General features: G+C 39.3%; 1 protein-coding gene across 4 annotated transcripts in view; it reads right to left on the reverse strand.

The window, feature by feature from the left end:
• Positions 1–6: 6 nt before the first annotated feature.
• The window catches only part of uggt2 (UDP-glucose glycoprotein glucosyltransferase 2), a 61,990-nt gene continuing 36,026 nt past the window's right edge, over positions 7–25,970 (reverse strand). Inside the window, exons 31-41 of one of the 4 annotated variants that reach the window (XM_036139241.1) lie at positions 21,312–21,396; positions 21,076–21,158; positions 20,751–20,774; positions 9,467–9,571; positions 9,306–9,390; positions 7,548–7,730; positions 7,197–7,357; positions 3,768–3,882; positions 3,533–3,649; positions 2,483–2,624; positions 7–2,307 (exon numbers count right to left, since the gene is read on the reverse strand). In XM_036139241.1, the coding sequence (XP_035995134.1) occupies positions 2,285–2,307; positions 2,483–2,624; positions 3,533–3,649; positions 3,768–3,882; positions 7,197–7,357; positions 7,548–7,730; positions 9,306–9,390; positions 9,467–9,571; positions 20,751–20,774; positions 21,076–21,158; positions 21,312–21,396 (1,123 nt within the window). In that variant the 3' untranslated portion in view covers positions 7–2,284. Of the gene's footprint in view, positions 2,308–2,482; positions 2,625–3,532; positions 3,650–3,767; positions 3,883–7,196; positions 7,358–7,547; positions 7,731–9,305; positions 9,391–9,466; positions 9,572–20,750; positions 20,775–20,894; positions 20,938–21,075; positions 21,159–21,311; positions 21,397–25,970 lie in introns of those variants that run through there. The other 3 variants (XM_036139243.1, XR_004931390.1, XM_036139244.1) reach the window with 3 other exon arrangements.

A 25,970-nucleotide genomic window follows, 5' to 3' on the forward strand; every position in this document is an offset into this window, starting at 1 on the left:
AAAACAGACAGTAAAAAGGTTTATTTATTTTTACCCGTTTTTTTTTTTTTTTTTTACATAAAGAACAAAACAGAGGTGTCATGAAGGCAGCCTGCCTGCACCCGTTTTTTTTTTTTTTTTTTTTTTAAACACAAATCGGTAAAAACAACATTTTGGCTTAATTTGAGCAGCAATACTCTTCTGATTCCTGAGACAAAATCACTGGATCCTATAAGAAGTCAAATGATGGAAAAGTAATTCACACAAACATGAGTTAAAAACTGTAAATGCGAGCCAGAAAAACATGACTTCGGGATTCTTGGTTCTGTGAGCGGACGTTGAACCCTCCATGTAAACGCTTCAGTTTTCCCTCGCAGCACAAACTCGGCATACAACACCGCTAAAACTAACACATTACCAGCTGTAAGAAAAACTGGGTATTTAAATACCTCCAAACTGATTTTTTTATTTTAATTTTTTTTGGATTTATCTAAAGACATGCCTACACTGTGTTCCAGGAATTTTAGTTAAAAGATTTGACACAAATCTGTGCTGAAGTGTACATGAACACCTTTGGCAGAGCTGCGTGTTCAGACTGGACGACCTTGAACATTAGTGACAAGGTCGGGGGATTTACAGTATTAAACAGAACTTAATTTAACAGTCCCTGCACTGATGCCAGACTTTTAGAGTAACATCTCATCATGTCGCCCACAAATAGTAACGTTTACAGGCAGAGTTGGTTTCAGCCGTTCTCTAAACCTTCTCTGGTTTCTCATTGATTGTAGTCCAGGATTCCTACACCGTCTCTAGAAATGGAGAAAAGAGTGGAACTGGATCGAAGTATTTTTCAGCTTTTGTAAACGGAGATGCAGTGTGGAGGGAAAAAAAAGGGGATTTTTCAAGACTTTATTCCCTTTCCTATTGTCTACACCAGGGGATCCCAAATGCATGCTTTTAATCATGGAAAATTATACCTTTTTTTTTTTTGGAATATTTCAGACTTTACGTCATCAAGAAAAAAGAAATGGATTTTTTTTCTTGGAAATATGTCAAATCTTAATTTCTTTTAGTTCCATTTGTGGAAATGTACTCCTCCACAGCCAATAATTTATTTCTTTAATCTATGATGGCCCTAATCTGATTTTTTTTCTGTGTAAATTATGAGAGTTGATTCATAATATTAGGTTGTACATGAATAAACATTACAACAATAAAGTCAATATTACAAGAACAACGTTGTAATAAGTCACACAGTCGTTGGCACAAATGTTTCAAAGTCCTGACTCTAATAATAATCTGATGCTGATGTGCTGAAATGATTTTTTTTTCTTATTTGTAAAACCGATACCAAAACATAACTTTACAAAATGCTCAATAGTCGCTATTTTACCACAGGGGGAAAACTACTATGCCTTTTTAACAAGAGCTCTTATAAAACTACGGCACAAAAGGGGATCGCAGGCTGGACAGTTTGGGAACCCCTGTTCTAAACGATGATATCGAGGTTTTTAAAAAAAGGATTTCCATTCCTCCGTCTTGAAGATTCACCTTTTAAATCCTCACCACCTGCTCTGGTCTCCGGCTGTCAGTGGAAGCCATGGAGGGCCTGAACAGACACTTAGCCCTGCTGTAAGCAATGTGGGTCAGGGACTGCTAGATGACAACAGACATGCGGGGAACATGAAGATGAGAACTGCTGCTACATTTTGTGTGTTAGAGCTGCCAAGTGAGGAGTGATCAGTTATCATAGGCGGGTGGGGCTTAACAAAAGGCTGGCTGACTATAATGCAGTTTGTGTGAAATCTAATAACAGTCGACTTTGGTTTGGCACGACAGACGAAGGCGGAGTCATCTTCACTCGGTTCAGACGGTCAAATTAACAATAAGAAAACATAGCTGTGTTTATTAGAATCTTAAATACTGATAGGCATTTAGAAACGTGCCTTCTCTACCTGAGCAGTGCAACATATGCCAAATATTTCTCTTAAAAAAAACAAACATGTAGTGCTTTGAACCATCGGACTGTTTCCGTGATGCTCCAATAATGGGACTGTGGAGCTTCAAGCCACGGGCTCCTGGCTGCCCTTTAACGATTTAATCCTGTGCAGAGTTTGTGAGATTTTTTTTACTGACTTCTGAAGCAGATATGGCATCTCTGAAAATATCACATCCTCTTCATCCGGCTGGGGATGTAACACTCCACAGCTATGTTTAGCTGGAACTGTCTGTCTTCAAGCTTCACAGGTGGCCTGCGTGCAAAAAGGTGCTGCCTGCTTCCTCTTCACCAGGCTTCTGGCAGACGCTAAAGTTCATCTCGCCGGTTCTCTGCCGAGGGAAAGAAATGCCGAAAATGAGCACTTAATGCGAGAGAGAGAGAGAGAGAAAACAATCTAGATAGGGAAAAGGTTAAATCGTGCCGAGGAATAACATACAAAGGTTACACTTTGATTAATACAACAGGAGTGTGTTGCGAGGGGACGTCTTTCCCCGCTTTATTTACCTTTTTTATGGAGCGAGGGCGTGGGCGTCTGCTCCTGGACTTGCCTCAGCAGCTTTTTTATCTCCTCGTCATATTCTACCCACTCAGGCACGATCCTCGCCGCAGCCATCAGCTTGGGCTCCTTGGTCTTCGGATTATTACACTGCAGCGGAAGAGCAGACCGACACATCGCTCACACATCGCCAGAGGCACTTTGTCCGTACGAGTCAGCCCCCCCCCCCCGGGTTCCAGTGCGGTCTGCGACAGGCATTTGCACCTAATTTGATTTGCAATTTGGTTAAAAGGACATTATGCCCTGCCTTGTGTCTGAGTTACCAAGTGGTGACCTGCGCCGCAGTGAGACGGCGCTTCCTATTTCAGTCTGCTGGAGCACGTCCAGTAATTGTCTAAATTAGTTTAGGACGTTGTAGGATTTGCTCAGTGGTTGCCTGCTTAAATGCCAAGTGCCTCGTAGACGTCGGTGGTCGGGTGAAAAACGCTCAAACGTTTCAGTGCTTCAGCAGATTTGAAGGTAAAAAAAAATATCCTTACACAAAGAAAAACACGGATTAACAATTAGACCAGAAATAATAGAAAATCCTGAGTGGACTTCTAGAATTTACCTGTTTATTACAGAATTTTGAATGAACACCTTTCTAAATAGTCATTTTCTGCACTAATAAAGTGAAAAACACTGACTATATACAATTGACGTAAACGTCAGTCTACGCTACATGTATTACTTGAAGTTACACATGAATTGTGTGTTATGCAGGTATGCCTGGGCCCGGTAGGTTGGTAATGATCATGATCATTTGTGATGTCGAGCAACTATTGGAAATGACGGACGGTTTGACCTGCAGGGATCAAAATTAACCCGGCAGAGATGAAGTAATGCTTCATCTCCCCAAAGGCCGGGGGGGGGGGGGTCTGACAGCCCAACCCCACGGATTTCATCCCTCCACCTTTTTATGACCAATCACTGCAATTTTGGTTCTTCCATTGTGTAAAACATGTTTGAACCGTATCGTGCAATTAATGCACCTCAAAACTTCCAGCTGCAGGACTCACCAGGTCGATGGTCTTAGCTGTAACTTTGGAGGCATCATCACACCACGTCTCACACCACAGCCACTCCTGAGGAAGAGACTTGATGGCCACCTGATGGATCATGTTATTAGGAAGGTCCTAAAAATATAAAAATACGACAAAACAAATGATTCCAGCTTTTACAAACAGACGCTCATATAAAACAACCAGTTACATATTATCTACAGCTTTTTCATGGGTGTGTGTGTTTGTGTACCTGGTCCAGGTTTGACAGGCTGTTCGGGTCTTGGCTCAAAGCCTGGTACTGACCCCGTAATCTGTCTCCAGCTGCGATTTTACGGAACTTCTTTAAATCCACCACGTATAGAGCACTGGATGAGACACCAAAGGAGACAAGTTCACCTCTCTGCGTCGAACACGGCATTATAGAGTCACATTCGACGCGTCAGAATAGGCCTTCTGAAGAGGCTCGTTTACCAGACTAAAAGCGCCTTTTGAAAACAACCTTTCAGCCAGTGTTAGAGATCATTTTCATTAAGCCCACATTGTTGTATTTAATAAACAGAAATAAAGGCTTGGAAACATTGTGTAATTCAACCTTAAATCTAGCTTCAATGTAACATACGGAAATACTGTATTGGTTTAGGTATAGAACAAAGCATATTCATGTGTTGGTCCAGACCCAAATAAAACCCAAGTACAACAGAGAATCTGTCACAAGACTGGAAACATGTTCATGGATGGTCCAAAAAAAGTAAAAAACAAAGCAACTGGACTTGTTTTCCGTAGTTGAAGACGTTTCGCTTCCTCTCCAGGAAGCTTTCTCAATTCAAAAAGTCTGGAGTAATGTGCAGTACCTAAGCCATTGCAAGGCCTTTGTTAGGCAGCAGTATAAAGCTTGGTACTGCACATTACTCCAGACTTTTTGATGACCTGGATGACTGAGAATCTTCCCCAGTATGTTTATGGATGGTATCAGTTCAATTAGACCAACTTGTGATTGAGGCTTAGGTATTTTGTAAGTGGGTAAAACTTCCCTCTCTAGATGTACGAAGCTGGTAGACGTGTCCAAAAGACTTGCTAATCACTTCATCTGCTGCGGTCAAAGAAAAGTAAAATACAAATACGCCCAATTTATTAAACGCTGATTCACATTCTTTACAATGAATTAACACAAGTATATTGTAACATTACACTTGTACCAGAACACTGGTGCAGATCTGAGTTCAGCATCTTCTAACGCGCTACACGAGCGCTGCACATTCTCAGATAAATATGCAATATTCCAACTTACTGCTCTGTTTATCAGTTATGCAATAAATGAAGTTGCACAGTTATGAGGCCATAAACCAAATGTAGCCCTGCCTCTGGAACCAGTGCGCATTAAACCGGCGATGCTGAAAATGCATAAACATGTTTTAATGTTTTTTTGATCTCCGGAGATTTCTCTTTAGTGCTGCTGATGCTGCAGTTTCTTTAAACAAGTATTAGAAAATAGACCAGCCGTAAGTAAATAATCCCAGATAATGACTGACTTAAGAAAAATATTTGCGATCTGAACTGCCCAAATAGTGTAAATATGTTTATAAGTTTTAAAGTATCAAATTCAAAATTTAGGAGCACAAATGTGCCGCTCCAAAGACCGTGTTGCGTCTTACTTGATGAGGACCTGCCTGTTCTAAAATGTAATATGCAATTGTTGTATTTTGTACAGATCTCCATTTCTACTGCATTTTGTTACGTGAGATAGGCTGCACATGTGTGAAAAATGTCTCAAAGGAGTAATCAGATTCCTTTTTTTATGGGTGCAAAGGGTGCAGAGAGAAAACGGCATAAACACTGCAGGTTGATAACAGCTACCGAGGTACCGATCGCCTCTGATTGGAGTTCTTGGTTGTTGTCAGACCAGCCAATAGAAAAATGCCTGGGTGTGTTGTGTTCTCTCTGGTCTGCAGATGTGTGCTGGACACATGCTGCTCAGGAGTAAGAGATTTTGTCACAAAGATGCAGAGAAATACATATATTCTGTTATCAGCCTGTGGTGAAGCAGAGAGTTAATTTGTCTCTGTTCATCTTCGGGCTGCCCGCTGATTTTCCATCAGACTGATTCAGGGAGACATCAAAGCCAGACGCTGTCAAGAGTTTTCTAATAAAATTCATGATTAATGGCTCCAAATCATACATTTCTTTCTCTTTAAATCTAATTTTTACTTACCAATTTTGGGCTCTGACAGAACATTTGAACAGTTATTTTTTCCAGGGTGGAAACATTATACAACAACCAACATCAGAGAATTTATAACACAAATATGTAATTTTTTTTGGTGGATTTTCTACAATTCACAAATCATCAAAATTAAACAGAGACTCAATATATAGACAAATATCCTCACCAATAATTGGAAGTTGCACCTCAACCACATGCTTTTGCATCAATCTACAAGATCCGGAGACAACTCTGGTTTCCACAGATCCAGTTTTTATGTAAATATTACGTACATTTGATATTGTTGAGGTCAAAGCTTCCAAAAGATTTTTTTTAGCTTGCTCCTCTTCCATTTCAAAACCAGTTTTGATGTGAGTGTTGGATCACTGTCCTGTACGAACACCAAAACGTGTCTTTGTTTCAACCACCTGCCCCAATATGCCATCCTCAGATGAAAGAAAATTTGTGTAATTCACTGAAAATTTCTCTCACGTTCACCACAAATCAACTGCCACCAGGTTCAAACTTGAACACAACTGGCTGTTCCCACAGAACAATGATCTATTAAAAAGAGCTCTACCAATTCTGGTCAAATATAAAGCCAGAGCTAGGCCAGAAGCTTGTTGATGGCTTTAAAAAAGTGGTGAGGAACATTTAGCACAACGTTAGTAGGGTGTATGTCTATATCTAAGCTTATATTTATACTTTTACACTTGTGTGATAGAGAAAAATCAACAATATACAAAAAATTGTTTGTCTAATTATTACTTTTAATAAAATCAAAGACCCGTCTTGTTTAATTATCCCACAATAAAACGGTTCAAATGCAAAACAATAACATTACCGTACTTTTCAGACTATAAGTCGCTCTGGAATATAAGTTGCATCAGTCAAAAAACGCGTCATAAAGGGGAAAAAAATATATAAAAGTTGCACCGGACTATACGCATCAGGCAAGTTGTTAAAACACCGGCCAACAGACCTGTAAGCTAGTGCTAGCTGTTATTAGCTTCACTGACAGCCCAATGACAGGGTTCTGTTGTGGGTCCTTCGAGCTGCACCATGCAACGCTGTGCTGCGTGAATGCATACCGAAACAGTGAATCAACATACAAACATGTTGTCAGTCTTTGTTGTCTATAAGTTAATGTTTCAAAACATTTTAAAGTTAAGGTGACCAGATTTCTCTGACGAAAACCGGGGGATGTCTCGGATTTTGTTGAGAATTTCGGTCTGGGGGTTGGTTTGTTTTGCATGATTGTAACTCCATCATGATACAATGAATATATATACTATAGACAGTAAAGTTTACTCCTTGATTCATGCTGGTCAAGATGAATTACCATTTAAATTTGATATATAAGTCGCATCTGAATATAAGTCACAGGATCAGCAAAATATGAAAAAAAAAAGTGTAACTTAAAGTCCAAAAAATACGGTAGTAATCATGGTCCAGTCCATTTAAGCAGGTTTCAATTACCTGATGTGATATTTCCTTTGTCCAAGATGCGAGGCCCAGTACCCGCTCTTCCAAAAGCGATACCCCTCCATTTCTCTGCGGCTGTCACAAAACGGCGTGTAGCCATAAGGAGCTCCCTCTAAGTCCAGGTCCCTCAACTCTTTCAGATCAGCCCGAACTATCTGTGTGTGTGTGAGACAGAGAGAGAGAGAGAGAGAGAGCACAGTACAGAAAAGACTGATGACACTTGAGAAAGTTTCAAAATCCCATCAAATCTTCACACCAGCAGTGAGACTCACACGGTACGAGTCAGGCTTTAACTGACACAGTGCCGTGAAACTCTTTCCGAAGACAGTTTGGGTTTATCCATACCTGGTCGGCGTCCACAAATATGATCTTGTCCACAGCTAGAGGGAAGAGAACGTCCAGGAAGAGGATCTTGTATCCCCAGATGATCCGCTGCTTCTCCGTCTGCTGGTGGAGCCAGCGGGGCCACTTGTACTGCACTAACTCGTACTGAAAGCCGTACGACTTGGCCATGTGAGCGATGGTCTCCTAACAAAGACCAAAACGTTTAATAAGTAAAATGAGCTCTATTTAAAAATCTACAACACCTAGACTTGTTGAGACTGGACTGAAATATTCTAAACTACGGTAAACACAGATAATTTAAACTCCATCAGAGAGGCACAAATCAGGTTTTTCCTGACTTGTTTTCTTTTCTCCTGTCATCAGGATTCAGATTTTGACCGGTTGCCTCTTTTTTTTTTACTCGAAGGACACACATGAAAAATAAATAAATAAAATTCTCCCTCTGCAAGGTTCTTTGATCAAGGAAGTAGTTTTGAGGTTATTCAAATGTATGAATCAAAGCATCTGTCCCTGGCTTTTATCCGACTTAAATTCATCAAAGTCCCCGCTGTTGGTTTATGCATTTGAAGACTAAAATAGTAAGAGTGCTTAGTTTTGATGCATTTCATGAAAAGGATAAAACATTTCATAAATTTCAGTGTTTGACCTGCAGATCATAGATCAGAACTGATCAAAGGAAAATGGGCCAATTATTGACTGACTAATTAATTGGTTGATTTCTACCATATTATTTGGACTATAAGGCACACTTAAATCTTTAAATCTTCTCAAAAATGCGTGATGCGGCTTATAATCCAGTGCGCCTTATATAATGATTACCGACTGACTGATTTTATGTGGTACAACGTGCTAAAAATCTGTTAAAATGTGTAAGTACGACTTTGGTAAGCAACGAACCCGCTCCGCTCAATGGACAATCGGAGCATTACGGTACTCTGTGTCACTACCTGATTGGACCCTGAGCTGTCTACAAGACTGCCTGACTGTAATCTCGAAACTAGAAGTGCATTCATGTAAAGCAGCCTGCGGCCGGAGTACATGTTAGCAACAACAACCCAAGTAAGCTAATTCTTTGCAGCGTCTGGTGTAAATTTACGCCTTATAATCCGATGTGTCTTATATGTGGACAAAGACACGCAGACACGTAAATTCACGGGGCGCCTTATAGTCCGAAAAATACGGTAACTATTTATTCTTTCATACATGTTTTACAAATTTGGAATGTGTTTCCCATCTACACAGTAAAATAGGAAATAAAGTGTGAAACCCCCATCATTTTTTCCCTACTTTTCTGGCTCCAATTACTAGATTTTTCCCTCAGTTTCTAAAATGTTCAGGACATTTGAGTACAAAACATTCAGCTTGTTGGGTATGATTATTTGTATGTTTTCAGAATCAGCTAAACCTTTGACCGTAAATCACCAGTTAGAGCCAATCAAGGGAAATTGAGCAGTTCAACACTGGCTGATTTAGTTGTGAATCTCTAATTTTTTTGTAAACATGAACATGCAATGTAGTAAATTAAAGATGAAATTGTATTTAAATAGAAATTAATATATAATTTTTAATCACTGTTTGGATAATAAAATAAGAAATAAATTCTGGAAACTCATGCAGTTTTTTTACACTCCATTATCTTTTTTTATATATTTTTTCAGACCTGGAAAATTATGAACGATAATCTTTCATTCCTTTTTCAGACGTTTTTCCGCATAAGACTATATAGTAACCCTGACATTTATAGTGAAAAACCAATACCTTGAAAGAAGGTGAGAGGTAGTTTTTAAGGAACCAGAACTTGACAGGTGTGTGTGTGTGCCGGAGAACAGACAGCATCATTATTCTGAAAGAGAGATGGGATGAGACAAGATTAACTAAATGGTATTCACCACGTGGAACTTGGAAGGGAGGAAACTGACCTCAGAAATCGCTCGTAGAGATGACCGGAGGCCACAGAAAATATATTAAGAATATCTTCCTTTTTCTTCTCTCCTTCATCCTTCTTTGAGCCACCACCTGTGATGCTGTAAATGAAACCAGAACACATCAGGCAGCTGTGGTCTGATTCATGACAACTTTTCATACAGAGGCAACAAATCAAAACTTCTGCTGTAGAAACCATGCTTTCAGAAAGCCAGGGCAAATTATGGTTATAAAAGGCAGGAGAAACAATTTTCAAACAAATCATGCAGCACTGAGCAGCTGATGTGTTTTCTTAAAATAAAATAAAAATAATGAGTTTGGAAATGGTGTGGAAGTCAACAAATCTGACATGATTTGAGACGTTCCAGCTCCTGCTGATACTCATCTAGCGCGCTGAAATTAGATGTTAGAATAGTTTCTTGAAAGCATAAATAAATTCTCATGTTTACATCCTCTTAGATAATGCAGACAGAAGAATATACACGCATAAGGAATTAACTGGTACGGGGGTTTATATAGAGCCAACTTTGTCAAACACCTCTTTGTGCTACAGGAGCTTCATCGTGTCTCTGCCGCGCAAAGAAAAAAAAGGGAACGGTTCACAAAATGCATTATCTTCCATTCAACTTAATTGGATTAGGGGTTGGTAAAAACTACTCTCAGCCTTTAGCGCCTCTTAAACCTTTTACAAACGTTCACCCCGCTTAACTACAGTGTTCCAACATTTTAGCTACAGTGTACAACTTCAGCAGTGCTTTCTACTGAGGAGAGACTGATCCTTTGTGACATGCAGAGCTGTGAGTGAATTCAGAGGAGACTACTTATTTAAAGTCTTGACGTCTATGACTGAAGGACAGGGAAAATTGATGGAAAAGTTCAGAACACGACTTTACTCGTAGAACCACCTTGATCAGAAATAAGGGGAAGTAATTACTTAAATTGGTTAACATCTTAATGGCTAATCTTGGATTAGTTTGTGTCATTTGGCAGTCATACATCCAAGCATAAAAAAATCACATGTGGAGTTCCTCAGGGCTTCATTCCTTGGTCACTATAAAGATCTCCCAGCTTCCTCTAGCTCAGATTAAAGTGTCACAACGTCTCTTATTACATGTATGCTGATGACACAAACCTGCTACCATGCCAGACTGTCCATAATGATCAATGAATTTGAGACAGAAGTAAATTAAAGATTAGAAATAAGCCATCCAAAAAAACAAGGAGCTGTTATGAACTTGGACTTACATTTTAGCTAATAATAATTAAACAGATTTAAGGGTTTACTGTCAAATTAGGACAGGGACAATGGAGCTTGATTTTATCTTCAGTAGGTTGGATTATTGTATTTGGCATCTTGACTAGTCTCTAAAAAAACTGTAATAAAAAGGTAGCTGCAGCTCATCCAAACGCTGCTGCCAGTTGTGACCAAAACCTTGAAAACAGTTTAGATCCCACCAGTCCTTAAATTACCCCACCAGCTCCTCAGCTCTATATCCAAACTCTGTAAAAACCTAAGATCTTCAGAAACCGATGGCTTCTGTAAATCAGGAGTTATTTTTATGTATTGCACATTTTTCAGGTTATTCAATAAATGTGATACTTGTATAAAATTTATTCGCTTAATGTGGTAAAGATGCCACATAAATGAACTTGCTTTGCTCAGTCAATTTCTGTAAAATTCCCTTTGATTTCTCACATTGCTGTGGAGGAACTTTAGGTTTGTAAACATTCCTTCGTGCACAGCTCTCTTAGGGCGCCACCACAGCATTTCAATCGGTTTAAGGTCAAAACTTTGACTGGACCAAAGCAAGACCTTGATTCTTTTCTCTTTCAGCAACTGTGTTGTAGATTTGCTGCAGTGCATGATGCCATTGTCCTGTTGACGACTTCGTTTTAACCAAGTTCAAGACTCCAAGAGGAGTTCATCGTGTAATGAATGCTTGCAAGGTGCCCAGCTTTTGTTGCTGCAAAACAAGATCAAGTCATCACCCCATCCATCATCATGCTGGACATTTCTAATAAAGTGGGTGTTCTGATATGCTGTGTTTTTTTTCCCCATGGTGATTTGTATAATGGTTAAACAGCTCTGTGGTCTAATCTCGCCTCTCTAAAGAACATTGTTTCAGAACTCTAATGGGATTGCAAACCCACGTTTTCCTGCCAGTTTTTAATACTCTTTATTTACTGTGGTTAAATATAACAACACAGGAAAAAAAATCATAAATAAAATAATATAGCATGAGGGGTGCCACAAGCAAGTAGAAAATGGATTACCCTAAAAGTCTTTCTATTGAGTGGGTTGAAAAAGAGTCAATTTCTTCCATTGTTGTTCAAGTTTTCCTGTTTTCAGTCTCAGACAATACGTCTGTTTTTTTTTTTTTTCTCTCCCAGTGAATAGATTTTCTCCATTATGTCTGTTTAGTCAGTTTCGGAACGTCGTTGCTCAACCAGTTCCTTGTTATGACTTTTCTGCAGGCCATTATCATCACCTTAAACAGGTATGTATCCTCCATTTTGTTAACCTTTTCAGGTAGCAGTGGTGGATGGTTCGGGATCTAGTTGCCCAGAATCTGCTCAAATGTTGACAATTACCTGCCATTTTTTTTAAAAAGAGAACAGTGCCTCTGTTGGCAACTGTTTGAAACATGTTATACCAATAGTGTTTTTTCATTTGTGCCACAAAATTGAAGACGCTTACTGAGGTCTCTAGAGCTTCAGATAGAGCTCTTGGTTTTAATTTTCTAGAATTCCTTTAACATTGTATCAGCTGACCTCGGGCCGCATTTGTTTGAAAATCCAATCCTGGAAAGATTAGTAAGGGTCTAAAATGCTTTACATAAGTAAATAATCTTGCTTACAGAACTATAACCCGTTATATCTCCATTTCCAAACATGTTTTGAAATGAAGTTATGTCCCATCCCACATTAATGGGCAGCAACAATTGCCTCTCAAACAGTATTTCTGATGTCTTGCCTTGGCATTGTTCACACATCAAACCATCAAACTGCTGAATCTCTGCTTTTTCAGAGGTGGGTAACATCTGCTGACGATTAATTAATCAAGTACTGTAATTAGCAGTGCATTGCTGCTACTCAACCTCTTGAATCCTAAAGAAGCAGCAAGATGTACTTAGTTTCAAGAACTCTCAACATAGTCAGAAACCTTTTTCTGCCTGTATATTTCACTGAAGCTACAGTAATCACAAAGAATGTGCTACAGCTGAAAACAATTGTAAAGTTGTATTTTCTCTTTCATATACTTGGAAGCGACTATTTTATATTGGGGCTAATGTGAAAACAAAGTTTCACCAAAGAGATCTAGCAAGTCATTGCCTCTTTAAACACATTTAAAAAGTCCCTACTGCTCAAAGAAACTATCTAAATCAAATGTGATACAGTGCCTTTGGGAAAATTTTCTTAAATCGTTTTGGCTGAATTAGACTGATAACCTGACATTGCCGGGGATTCTGAAGAACAGATAACGAAGTGATTAGAAAAGAAAGTGGTTTAAATCGCATGCATCACTTTAAAGAATGTGACGGAAGTGCGAACGAGTCCGGCGCTGTGACAAGCAGGCGGCTAATTGCATAGCTGATGTTTCAGCAAATTTTATAATGGATTGTTTAAGTCATTTATCAAGCAGAAATTAGCTGCTTGCAGTTTTTCAAATGTAAAGATAGACCGGAACAGAACAATTTTATAGAGTACCATCGATGTGCACCCAATAGTTAAATGCATGAAAAATAAAAGAGGAAAAGGAGTGCCTGGGAGCATTATCCAATACTGGTGTCTAAAGAACAGCCAATTCTTCTTTTCCAACAGAAAATAAGAAAGAAAAACACTTTCAGCATCTTGCAGCTGATGGAAGCCGCAAGTCCAGTCTATAGATTGCCATTAAGTTGAAAAAATAGCCTAAAATGTGTTATGTGAGATAACAGCAGAATGAAGTAAAATCTAAAGGACACTTTCATACTCGTGAACACATTAACCTGTCCTTAAAGAGCAACGGCTCATGATTCAAGGCACATTTAGCGGACAGAAATCAGGACTTGTGCTGCAGGCTAGATGTGTCTGCAGTCAGGCCGAGTGTCCTTGTCTGTAACGGACTGCTGATGAGGGAAGGGGTGTCTCTCCCACACTCAATCACAACCACGGCTTCAGCCCCGAGGCTCCAAGAAGACACCAGGGAAAGTGAAGGGAGGGGAGGGAGAACAGTGTCCTCTAAAACCAGCTGCCTGACACTAACATTAAGCAAGTTACTTCAATATAAACTCTGTGGTGGTGTAGAACAATGAGGAAGTTTTTTTATTTTATTTAAATGTTAGGAGGATTTTTGTTATATGCTTCTCTATTGAGACATACTTTGCTTCTCTTCAGATGAACTATTGGCTAAGCCACCAGGCATCAGTGGGGTATCGGGATGTCAATGGCCTAAGATGAGTAAGCCAGCCATTATGAAGGGACTTCAGCCCAACAATGGGGTTCCACAGATAAGCAGATTTAGAGGGTCAGGTGAGAGCCTGTTTGGCTGAATAACCCGAGATAATCTGGACCACAGAGCTCTGAATAAATCCACAACTGTAGACAACAGAAGCTGGAATCAGCATAATCAATCCATAATATGCATCCATCCATTTCATGCTTACTCTGAATCTACAAACACACAAAGCGAAGTACAGACAAGACTCCACAACAGACACCATCTAATTCATAGCTTAAATTCACAACAATTGTCTTACATTCAGGAAATGTGGTAGAAACACAACTGAAAGTTTTATTTTATACTCTGCATGGATTAACATAATGCCTCCAGTGTCTCGCAAAAGTATTAATACCATTGAAGGGTGTTATATTTTGCCAAGTTAAAACCATAAACCTTGATGTGTTTTCTATGACTTTCATTTGATTGACCACAGAGATGCACAATATATGGAATCACACTTGTCATTGCAAATATCTGTGGCAAGGCAAGGCAAGTTTATTTATGAAGCACTTTTCAGTAATAAGATGGTTCAAAGTGCTGTACATGAACAAAAGAAAATAAAAACAATGGAAGACAGAGGGAAAGCATTACAGAGGTAAGCGCACTGCATTGGAATAGTAGCAGCAGGTCATTAAAAAAAAGGTAAAAAACAAAGCAACTGGACTTGTTTTCCGTAGTTGAAGACATTTCGCTTCCTCTTCAGGAAGCTTTCTCAATTAAAAAAGTTCCTGGAGAGGAAGTGAAACGTCTTCAACTACGGAAAACAAGTCCAGTTGCTTTGTTTTTTACCTTTTTTTGGAATGACCATGACCTGGATGACTGAGAATCTTCACCAGCATAGCAGCAGGTCAGATTAAGTCAGATTCAGTAAAAGTTGGACTAGAAACTTCAACATAAACATTTAAAGCCAACTCTAAACAAACTGATTTTTAGCCTTGATTTAAAGGAACTCAGGGTTTCAGCACTTTTACAGTCTTCTGGGAGTTTGTTCCAGATAAAGTGGAGGATATGAACTAAATGCTGCTTATCTGTGTCTGGTTTTGGGTATGCAGAGTAGATTTGAGCCAGAAGACCTCAGTGGTCTGGAGGGTTGATACACTGACAACAAGTCTGATGTATTTAGATGCTAAGCCATTCAGTGATTTATAGACTAACAGGAGTATTTTAAAGTTATTATTATTATTATTATTAGGCCCGAGCAGCGAAGCTCGGGCCTTAAAATTTGTGACGACCTTAAAATTTTGTATTTTAAGGTCGTCACAAAAATCTAAAGAAAAATGCCTCAACGGCGCCACCTAGAAATTTTCAAAGGACCCTTTGCTATTCACTTACTTCATCGTAGAGTAATGAAATTTTGTACAGTTGTAGATCTAAGCAAGACGCTCAGAATTTACAATTAACGTCATAGTGCAAATATCACAGGAAGTTGGCCATTTTAGATTGAAGGTCGTAATTTTACCTCATTTTTGACGTTTACAGCATTGGTATTTGATCGAACTCGTCCTAGGGATTTCGAGCGAGCGGCTTGAAACTCGGTCAGTCTGATCATAAGGCATGGCCAATTAAAAGTTATCAAAACGGTGAGTTTTTGAGCATGTTGAAGGGGCGTTAATTTTAAGGTCGTCACAAAAATCTAAAGAAAAATGCCTCAACGGCGCCACCTAGAAATTTTCAAAGGACCCTTTGCTATTCACTTACTTCATCGTAGAGTAATGAAATTTTGTACAGTTGTAGATCTAAGCAAGACGCTCAGAATTTACAATTAACGTCATAGTGCAAATATCACAGGAAGTTGGCCATTTTAGATTGAAGGTCGTAATTTTACCTCATTTTTGACGTTTACAGCATTGGTATTTGATCGAACTCGTCCTAGGGATTTCGAGCGAGCGGCTTGAAACTCGGTCAGTCTGATCATAAGGCATGGCCAATTAAAAGTTATCAAAACGGTGAGTTTTTGAGCATGTTGAAGGGGCGTTAGCAGGGGTCAAAGTTCACCTACTCGCCACAAAACAGAAAACTGTTATATCTCCTACACAGAAACACACAGAGGCACCAAACTTTCTGTGATTGATCATCATCGGGTCTTCTACAGTATCCAATGGTCAAATGATGACATCACTTAGGCCACGCCCCCTGACAACAGGAAAAACTGTTTTATCTCCTACACAGAAACACACAGAGGCACCAAACTTTCTGTGATTGATCATCATCGGGTCTTCTACAATATCCAATGGTCAAATGATGACATCACTTAGGCCACGCCCCCTGACAACAGGAAAAACTGTTATATCTCCTACACAGAAACACACAGAGGCACCAAACTTTCTGTGATTGATCATCATCGGGTCTTCTACAATATCCAATGGACAAATGATGACATCACTTAGGCCACGCCCCCTAACAACAGGAAAAACTGCTATATCTCCTACACAGAAACACACAGAGGCACCAAACTTTCTGTGATTGATCATCATCGGGTCTTCTACAATATCCAATGGTCAAATGATGACATCACTTAGGCCACGCCCCCTGACAACAGGAAAAACTGCTATTTCTCCTACACAGAAACACACAGAGGCACCAAACTTTCTGTGATTGATCATCATCGGGTCTTCTACAATATCCAATGGTCAAATGATGACATCACTTAGGCCACGCCCCCTGACAACAGGAAGTGTCATAGGGTATTGACAAATTTATTAAAAAGTAACTTAAAATTACCTTAAAAGGACAACATTTTTAAAAGTCAAAAGGCTTATTTGATGCTTTGAGAACATCTCTTCTATTCGGCTACAAAATCAACTGTTTTATATATATATATATATATATATATATATATATATATATATATATATATATATATATATATATATATATCTGGTAACTTTACTGAATTTGCAGCTTAAGAAGATTGGGTTTGACAGACAACACCAACTGTCCCCTCAATCCAGTGCACACAATACCACAACAGACCTCATCACGCTCTACAGTACATCAAGAAAACTAAATCAACTAAAACAAGTTCACGAGTGCACATGAAATGAAGTTAATCCATATTTGTGTGTCAGGGTGTCTAAGCATTCTCCAGAATTTGACATCTCAGCAGAGCCTGTAATAATTATAGAAAGTAACATTATAGTTGTTCTGCCTTTTGTTAAGACAGCAAGGAATTCATGTCGTGAATACATTACATAAATAAGATAATAATTCTTAGTCAGAGGAAATCCAAGGCAAAAACAGTTAGAAAAGTTTTGGGTTCATATTTAATCAGAGTGAGACATCACAACTTTGTTAGATCTCTATGTGAATTACGTGAGATAGTGAGTGCTCTCACCTTAAAAAAAGATCTTTGACGTATTTTGCTCCGGTTAAAAGCTGCTTTTCAGCGATGAAGCTAGGGAAACTGCTAATGTTGAAGTTGAATTTGTTCTACACGCTTCTGCCTTGGAAAAATATTCGTCTTTTTACAAAAAGAATGTTTAAAGCCAGATTTGGGAACAAAGGTTATTCAGAGAATGCAAGAAAAGGAAGCTTTTGTGGGGAACTTTTGTCCTAGCTGTCTAGCTGCATATGGCCCCAGGACAGCACAATAGTTTTCTTGAAGTTTAATTTTGGAGAAGTAGAAACAAGTATTAATTTCAAAAGGTAGGTAAAAAAGGAAAAAAGTTTTTACAAAATCTTAAAATGTTGGATAGTCGTTATTTCCATCTTGCTGTGAAAATTGGTGAAATATTATCATTTTTAATGCTTAGATATAAAATCGCAAGGCCATTACTAAAATTGCCTTTTGTTGAAAATGTTTTTTGGCATGCCATACTTTATATTTATAGGTAGCCTAGACGTGCATAATAAAAGAGTGGAACTAAAACCTGGTCTAAAATTATTATGGAGCTTTAACTTGCTAAGAGTAATACTGTTAGATGATTATATCTTTAAAATGAGATAACTGTCTCAAAAAATGTGATAGTTTATTTGGTCTGAAGAGATGATGCAATTCAATGTTATTTATATAGTGACAATTCATGAAATATGTCATCTCAAGGCACTTTACAACGTCAAAATCAATCATATTATACAGATTGGGTCAGATTATACACATTGGTCAAAAAATTCCTATATAAGGGAACCAGTTCATTGCATCAAAGTCTTGACAAGTAGCATTCTCTCTTGAAGAAGCGTAGAGCCACAGGGAGAAGTCGTCTGCATTGTCCATGGCTTTGCAGCAATCCTACCTACTGAGCAAGCATGAAGCGACAGCAGGAAAAAAAAACTCCCCATTAACGGGAAGGAAAAACCTCCAGCAGAACCGGGCTCAGTATGAACGGTCATCTGCCTCGACAGACTGGGGGTTACAGAAGACAGAGCAGAGACACAACAAGACAGACAAAAAAGCACAGAAGTTCTACATTAGATGATAATAGCGGGTGATCTGTCTTCCCTGGATGAAGCCACAGCTAACAGAACGCCAGACCAGGTGTGCCTACTATGAAGAAAAAAGAAAAATCAAAAAGTTAAAAGCTGAAATTACAACAGTCATTCAAAATTGAAGAACAATAGACCCTGATGTCCTGCAGTAGCCTAAACCTATAGCAGCATAACTATAGAGGTAGCTCAGGGTAACATGAGCCACTCTAACTATAAGCTTTTTAAAAAAGGAAAGTCCCAAGGGCCAGCTTCTAGTGGAGAAGTTCAAGTATCTTGGGGTCTTGTTCACGAATGAGGGGAAGATGGAGCGGGAGATCGACAGGCGGATTGGTGCGGCGTCTGCTGTGAAGCGGGCGCTATACCGGTCCGTTGTGGTGAATCTGCACCAGATTTTTTGTGAGTCGTGGGGGAGCGCTGCCGAACACGTTCGTGTAAATCGCCCAGTGGACGGGCGGGCAAAATGCGTGACAGCATCTGCGGTGGCAGGCGGCCGGCGGCGCGCAAATCCCAGCGGTGGCCAAGGCCGGAGCGGCGCTTTGCTGCGAGGGCCGCTCATCACCGCTTGCGGTTTTAATTATTATTATTATTATTATAATCATCAATAATAATAATAATAATAATAATAATAATAATAATAATAATAATAATAATAATAATAATAATAATAATAATAATAATACATTTATTTAAAATAAAAATAATAAATAATAATGTGTGCCTTTCAGGGCGCATAAGGTCACCTGACATAAATAAAAGCAATACTAGTTAAAAAATAGGAAACAAAAATAGAAAAATGAGAAAGTACAATAATAGGACCATGGTGATCAATCAAAGCGAACTTCCTTGTTTGATCAGATTAGCTTTTAAGCCAGGATTTAAAAAAAGACAAAGTGACAGTGTTTCTGATGTCAGGAGGAAGGGGATTCCAGAGGCAAGCAGCAGACCGGCTAAAAGCCCTGAATCCCATAACGGTCAGACGAGCAGGAGGCTCAATGAGGCTGAACTAGAGACCGAGAGGGAGTGTTAATGCGGAGGAGGTCGGACAGATATGAATGAGCAAGGTGACGGATGGCCTTAAGTACATAAAACAGGATTTTGAACTCCAGGTGGTATCTGATTGGCAGCCAGTGGAGCCGTTGAAGTGCAGGTGAAATGTGACTGGTGGGTTGTCTTTTAGGAATGACACGGGCCGCAGCGTTCTGGACCAGTTAAAGTTTATCAGTGGGTTTATGGAGGAGACCAAAAAGGAGAGAACTGAAATACTCCAGACAAGTTGTGACAATGGGTGTGTAACTAGGATTGCGGTAGTGGCAGCAGTGAGGGACAGGTGGAGGCAGCTAATATTAGGTAGGTAGGTATGCAGACCAGGTGCTGTTGTTGATGCTGGCTTGAACAGATAAAGTGGATGGATGGATGGATGGATGGATGGATGGATGGATGGATGGATGGATGGATTTGGTCCCAATGAGGAGAATTTCTGTTTAATCACTGTTGAGATTGAGAAAGTTTGATGGAAACTAAGCTTTGACTTTCTGCAAACAGTCACATAGCAAAGAGAGGGAGGGTGGTTAGGTAGGTAGGTAGGTAGGTAGGTAGGTAGGTAGGTAGGTAGGTAGGTAGGTAGGTAGGTGGACCAGGTGATGTTGTTAATGTGGGTTTGAAAAGATAAAGTGCCATCAAAGATGACACCCAGACTCTTTTGTAGGAGTCTGGGTGTCAGGATTTGGATTTGGGAGGATGGATTTGGTGGAGAGGTAGAGCTGGGTATCATCGGCATAACAGAATTTGATGCCGAATTTGTGAAGCAAATGACAAAAGATTGAGCCAAATACAGAGCCCTTATGAACACCATTCTTCTAACTGAAGAATGTGTGTGAGATCAGAGATGTAAGATTTAAAACAGTCCAGAGGAGTGTCCGATATTCCAATAGATTGTAGTTGGTCAAAGACAATGGTGTGGGAGATGGTGTCAAAAACTAGACTGAGGTTGAGAAGGATGAGAATGCTTACAAGTTGTTTGGGGAAACCATGAAAGTAAAGCACAGAGAAATGTTCCTCCTCGTATGTAACTTTTCTTAAGCACAGAGCTATAAAGTAGCCCAGGGCTCAAAAGCATCCCCATATATAGCCGTCATAGCCATCTTGGTCAACTTAGAAGTGAAACAGCACAACACTAGTACAAATGGGTAAACTATTAGAGGCGAAAACTATTATCAGAGTTGCTGACACTAAAATAAGCCACAGGAATTACTGAACTCAACCCAATGTTTAGTACAGCGGCGCATAAAAATAAAGCAACACATAAACACGACGTGTTAATGAATTTAACAAGGGTTTATGTGTTAAAGCGGTTTTCGGCAAGACTGCCCTACCTTTTCTCAAAAGTGCTCCAAACACTTCACACAGCAAGCATTAAATGAGAAGAAAGGATCACACAGTTAGGAAGTGCTGGGGACACACGCAAATGCACACACATACCTACAGAAGCACATATTTTTTGCAAGACTAGATCTTACAGCATAGTATTGCAGTCTTGATCCAGGGGAAGGGTAAGATCTCCTGAAACCGTGTTGTATAATTGACAAACGAAAGCAAAACTATCAATCACAGAACTCGGTGTTTCCTGCCTGTCAGCTGGACAGAAGGCATTAAAACTAAGTAGAGTTCATCATCTTTGAGGTGCGTTTTTGAACATACCTTACTATGGAGTCCCAAATGCCTTTGCTTTCACTAGTTTCACTCAAAAGGTCTTCATTAATCTTCTCCGCTTTCTTTTGCACCTGTAAGTAAATGCATAACAATTAGGCTTACACAGGTTTTATCAAGCATTAGTTAAGTGTTCCAACACCTAAAATTTGTGAGCGGCAGGGAAATCATGGAAAGAAGAAGTGTAGCGAGACTTAATATAGTACATATCTGAGAAACGTTCTCACCCTAACTTTGATGATCTTACTGTGGAAGCTGTTAAGCACAACTATAACATCCTCAGCATCAGGCGGGGAATCAGTTCCATCATGCCTGGAGAGATAAAAAATAAATCAATAAAAGTTTAGAATATATTTACCATCTAAGCTAAAATATATTAAATATAACTAATGCAACTGCAGCTTACATGTGTAGCACAGGCAAAACAGTACCAGCAGTCTAACTTAGTCATTTGGTCAAAATCCAATTTAATTTTAGAAAGAATGCAAAATTGTCACAATGTATTTATGACTTAGGCTAAACAGTTTAAATGTTGCTCCTAATAACCAAAAGAAGTAAATACCTCAATAATGAACTGGTAAAGTGTTCGTACTTTTGCACATTCTGTCGTTTTGCAAACACTGACATCAGTTCATTTTACTGCGATTTTGTAAGACAGACCAACTCAAACTATTAAACAATTGTGAATTGGAAGCAAAATGGTGCGTTCATTTCTTTGTTTTTGTTTCTTACAATAAAATCTGGAGCGTGGCACACAGTTGTTTTCAGCTTACTGAGTCGATCCTTTCTATAAAAAAAAACATTTCACTGCAATTCCAGTTCCTATGGGTTATGTCTCCACCAGCTTTACAGATCAACAAACTGAGTTTTTCCACATTTTTCTTTGCAAAGCAGATCAAACTTGTTCAGACTGAATGGATAGCTTCTGTAAACATCAATTTTAAGTTTTGCCACAGATTCACATTTGGATTTAAGTTTGGACTTTGACAGGGCCGTTCTAATACTTGAATATGCGTTGATCAAAATCATTCCCCTTTAGCTATAGTTGTTCGTTTAGGATTGTTGCCCTACTGGAAGGTGACCGCTCCAGTCTCAAGTTTTTTGCAACCTTTTTTTTCACACAATTTTCCTATATTTAGCTCCATTCATGATTCCCTGACTTTGACCAGCTTCCCTGTCCCTGATACCAAACGCATCCTCAGGGGATGACGGTGCCACCACCAGATGTTTCAGGGGGATGGTGTGTCCCCAAGGTGATTTACAGTGTTAGTTTTCCAACATGACTCAAAAGGTTTAGTAGCCGTCTGATATGACCACACCACATTCTTCCAAATATTTGCTAAATTCCTTACATAGCTCATGGCAAACCTAAACGGGACTTCTTTTCGTTTTTTTGTTTTGTTTTTTTTTTTTTACTTTTTTCCCCTCACACTTTTACAAAAAAAGCCAGTTGTATAGAGTGCAAAACTAATAGCTATGCTGTCGGCGGTTCCTCTACTTGACCCATGGATTTCCACAAGTCCTAGGTTAGCATGGGAACAAGGGCTTCTTGGCTGCCTTCCTGATTAATGCTATCCTTGCCTGGCCTTTCAGTTTAAGTAGAAGGCCATGCTGGGACAATTTCAAATTCCTTTTCAAGTGTGCGAGTGATGGAAGGATTTGCTAAATAAAAAAAATGCACACCACACTTTTCAGAGTTTTATTGTTGAAAACTTTTAAAAACCATACTGAATTCTCCTTCTGCTTCAAAAAATCTCCCCAACCCCAAAAAAGGATTGAGGTTTTTGTGGCTTTAAATTAACATTTGTAAATGTTCAAGGGGTATGACCATTTGAAAACCACTTGCTCTTTTCCTTTCAGCTCCTAGTTCAGTCGAACAAGCATTTTCTAAACTGAGATAGGTTGTGGCCTATGAATGCATATGTTTTACGCCTCAATTTCCAATACCTCAGCCATAGCAACACAAAAAAAAAAAGAAAAGAAAGCACACTATAGGCTCTTACTATACAGGAAACTACAGCCGTTAATGGAGAGAGTTGTAACAGACAGTGAGAGCGCGCACTTAAAAGCGGATACTGGGACAGCTGCCAGGGTCAAAAACCAGACCATATTCATTACCCTCCATCATCATTAAGAATCACCTCACCATTATTTTGCCCATCACTACTTCCCAGTCGTGCTGTATATACTGGTAGATTTAATGAGAAAGTCTGTACAGTATTGATTGTATTACGCAGCCTTTCACTGTAATTGTTTTAGGACTGATTTGCCTAGTAGACGATGTATTTAGGCGGAGCAATGCAGCAAGGTTTGATGGTGAAACAGCAGAACAAACCCGAGGTTCAGATGAGCAATAGAACATGATGCACCGCCAGCCATTACAACTCCAAAGGCTTACTAAAGGCAAAAAAATCTAACCATATCACTATGATAAATGCCCCCTCCACAGTGGACCTACGGAAAATCCCCCCTCCCACTTGCTCAAGCGCTGCTTGTGTTTTCCCTCTTCTGTTGTCACCAGTGCAAATCAGCCTTCAGGGCTACTGTTAGAAAGCACCAGAGATCAATCTGTATCCCTGCAATGAGAGGGGGAGAGTTGGTCATCTCATTCATCGCTGTCAAGCCGAGGCGCAGTAGCAACGCGGGCTGGAGGAGGAAAATGCACACTCTGGGACTCGGGAACACAGACGCTCCCAATAGGCTCTGATCGGCCACCTAACCAGAGCAGAGTGCCGCTAACCACAAGAATAATGACCCTGCCAAGGTGAAAAATGACATCACCTCTTAGCTTCACCTGGAGGATTGGGGGATAAATCTTGGTCGTCTGATATGATTCCAGAGGAACCGAGGGCTGTATACGCCCTAAATCTTAGGCGAAGTTAGCCAAAGAGGATGATATCAGTGATTGTAAAGATAAACAGCCAGTGCCCACTCACACAGAGCACAGACGGGAAGTTTACATACACTCATTACATGCATCAACATCACAACTATTCGTTTTTCAGAGTGCAAGAAGTATTCTGCAAAAACATTTATTAGGGCTACGTGATTTTGGGAACATATTTAATTGCGATACTATTGCTGAAAATATATATATATTAATTACAAATATCCCTCGTTTTCAGGATACTTTATCATTACATAATGTCCCACCCATTCTCCAGAAGTCTTAGCATTTCAGCCACTGAGGATATGAACCAGGTGTCCATTAACGGGAGTTAGAGGAGTTCATGTGAATGGGTGAAAATTCAACACCATACAAACATAAACGCACAAAACAATATTGCATCTTTGCAGTCCTGCAGTTGGGATACTGCCCATAGATGTTGCAATGACAATTGCCATTCAATATATTGTGCAGCTTTCTTCTGATTCCAACATTGTCCAAAGTACAACAGCATGTTGGGGACCATTCTCTAGTTGGAGCACCTGATGCGTCCAAGTTTTAACCATCTTTGTCTCTTCTTACCATAAAACGTTTTTCCAAAAGCCTTTTGGGTTGCCCCTGTGGGTGCCTTCAAATTTCACTCATACTTATTGGTGTTCCAGTATCTTCCATGTTTATGATTAGCTTGTACCTTTGAGGTTTGATCATCAGACTTTTTTTTTTAATCATAATTTGTGTTTTAAATCAGAAGTAAAAGTTTGGGTCAGGCAAAAGTAACTTGGATATGGTAAGGCTTTCCGACAATACAATAATCTTAAAACAAACATAAAAGCTGTTTTTTGGCACCTGAAGAACATTTGCAGGATTAAAGGACTAATGTCTCAGCAGGATCTGGAAAAACTAATCCATGCATTTATCTTTAGCAGAATTGATTCACGTTAACAGAAACTTCATTACATTAAGTTTGTAGTCCAACTTATCTTGACCTAAAACTACTACACCACTGCAATGTACTTTCCTCTATATGTTTTCTCTTCTTATGTTCTGCTCATGTACAGCACTTTGAATAGTCTTGTTACTGAAATGTGCTTTACAAATAAACTTGCCTTGCCTTCAATAATAATAATAAAGCAAGCTAAAGTTCAGCCTCTGAAATGGGCTGGACCTCAACAATACTGAAAATGTATTGACTACACTTAAAAGCTCGGTTCATGGCAGGAAACCAAACAATTGAGTTTTACCTTGTCATTTGATAAAGAAATGTTCAGCCTTAATTTTGATAGAAGCTTGTTGATAGCTAGAAAAACAGAAATGTAGTGTCCTACAAATGGGCAATGATCAGAATTTTAAAGAGTCTTTATGTTTACATTTAATGCCATATGTAGTTTCTTAACCTTTGCTGATTAGAAAAAAATATGCTTGAAATTCAAACTTCCTGTTTTTAAAATTTGCTGTATGTTGTTTCATTAATAAGGCCTGGAATAAAATAAGTTTAAATGCACTATTATAAGCCCAACATTAAGATGATTTTCATGCAAATAACGAGTGTATGGAGATTCTCAGACCGGCAGTGGGGTAAAGAAAATCCTGCATTGACTCATTCCTTCATTTTATTTAAAGCAAATGCTTCGGTTTTTAGAAATGAACACAAGAACAGAGCTAGTTCTGTTATTCTGTCTTGGAAACTTGCTCAGGTGCATCCTCACAAACACCGATTCTACAGTCTGAGGAGGAAGGCATGAAGGTGACCAGCTGCATCATCCCTCCAGTCTGTCTTCTCTTTAATAGCAGCCCTTTCCACCTACCTGTCTCTATGCCACACAGTACTCCCTGCACTCATCAAAACCCTGCGTTGCTACAGTGTCAGCAACTCACCATGTTTCCATAGAGATGGGTTTCAGTAGGAAAGAAGAGCCAGATGGAAAACAGTCTTGAAGCCGAGCCATGAGAACATCTGCTGTACAGTCATTATCGCCTAATTTCTTTGTTTCAAAACGGA

The sequence above is a fragment of the Fundulus heteroclitus genome, chromosome 7 (assembly GCF_011125445.2).
Source record: "Fundulus heteroclitus isolate FHET01 chromosome 7, MU-UCD_Fhet_4.1, whole genome shotgun sequence".
Taxonomy (NCBI): domain Eukaryota; kingdom Metazoa; phylum Chordata; class Actinopteri; order Cyprinodontiformes; family Fundulidae; genus Fundulus; species Fundulus heteroclitus.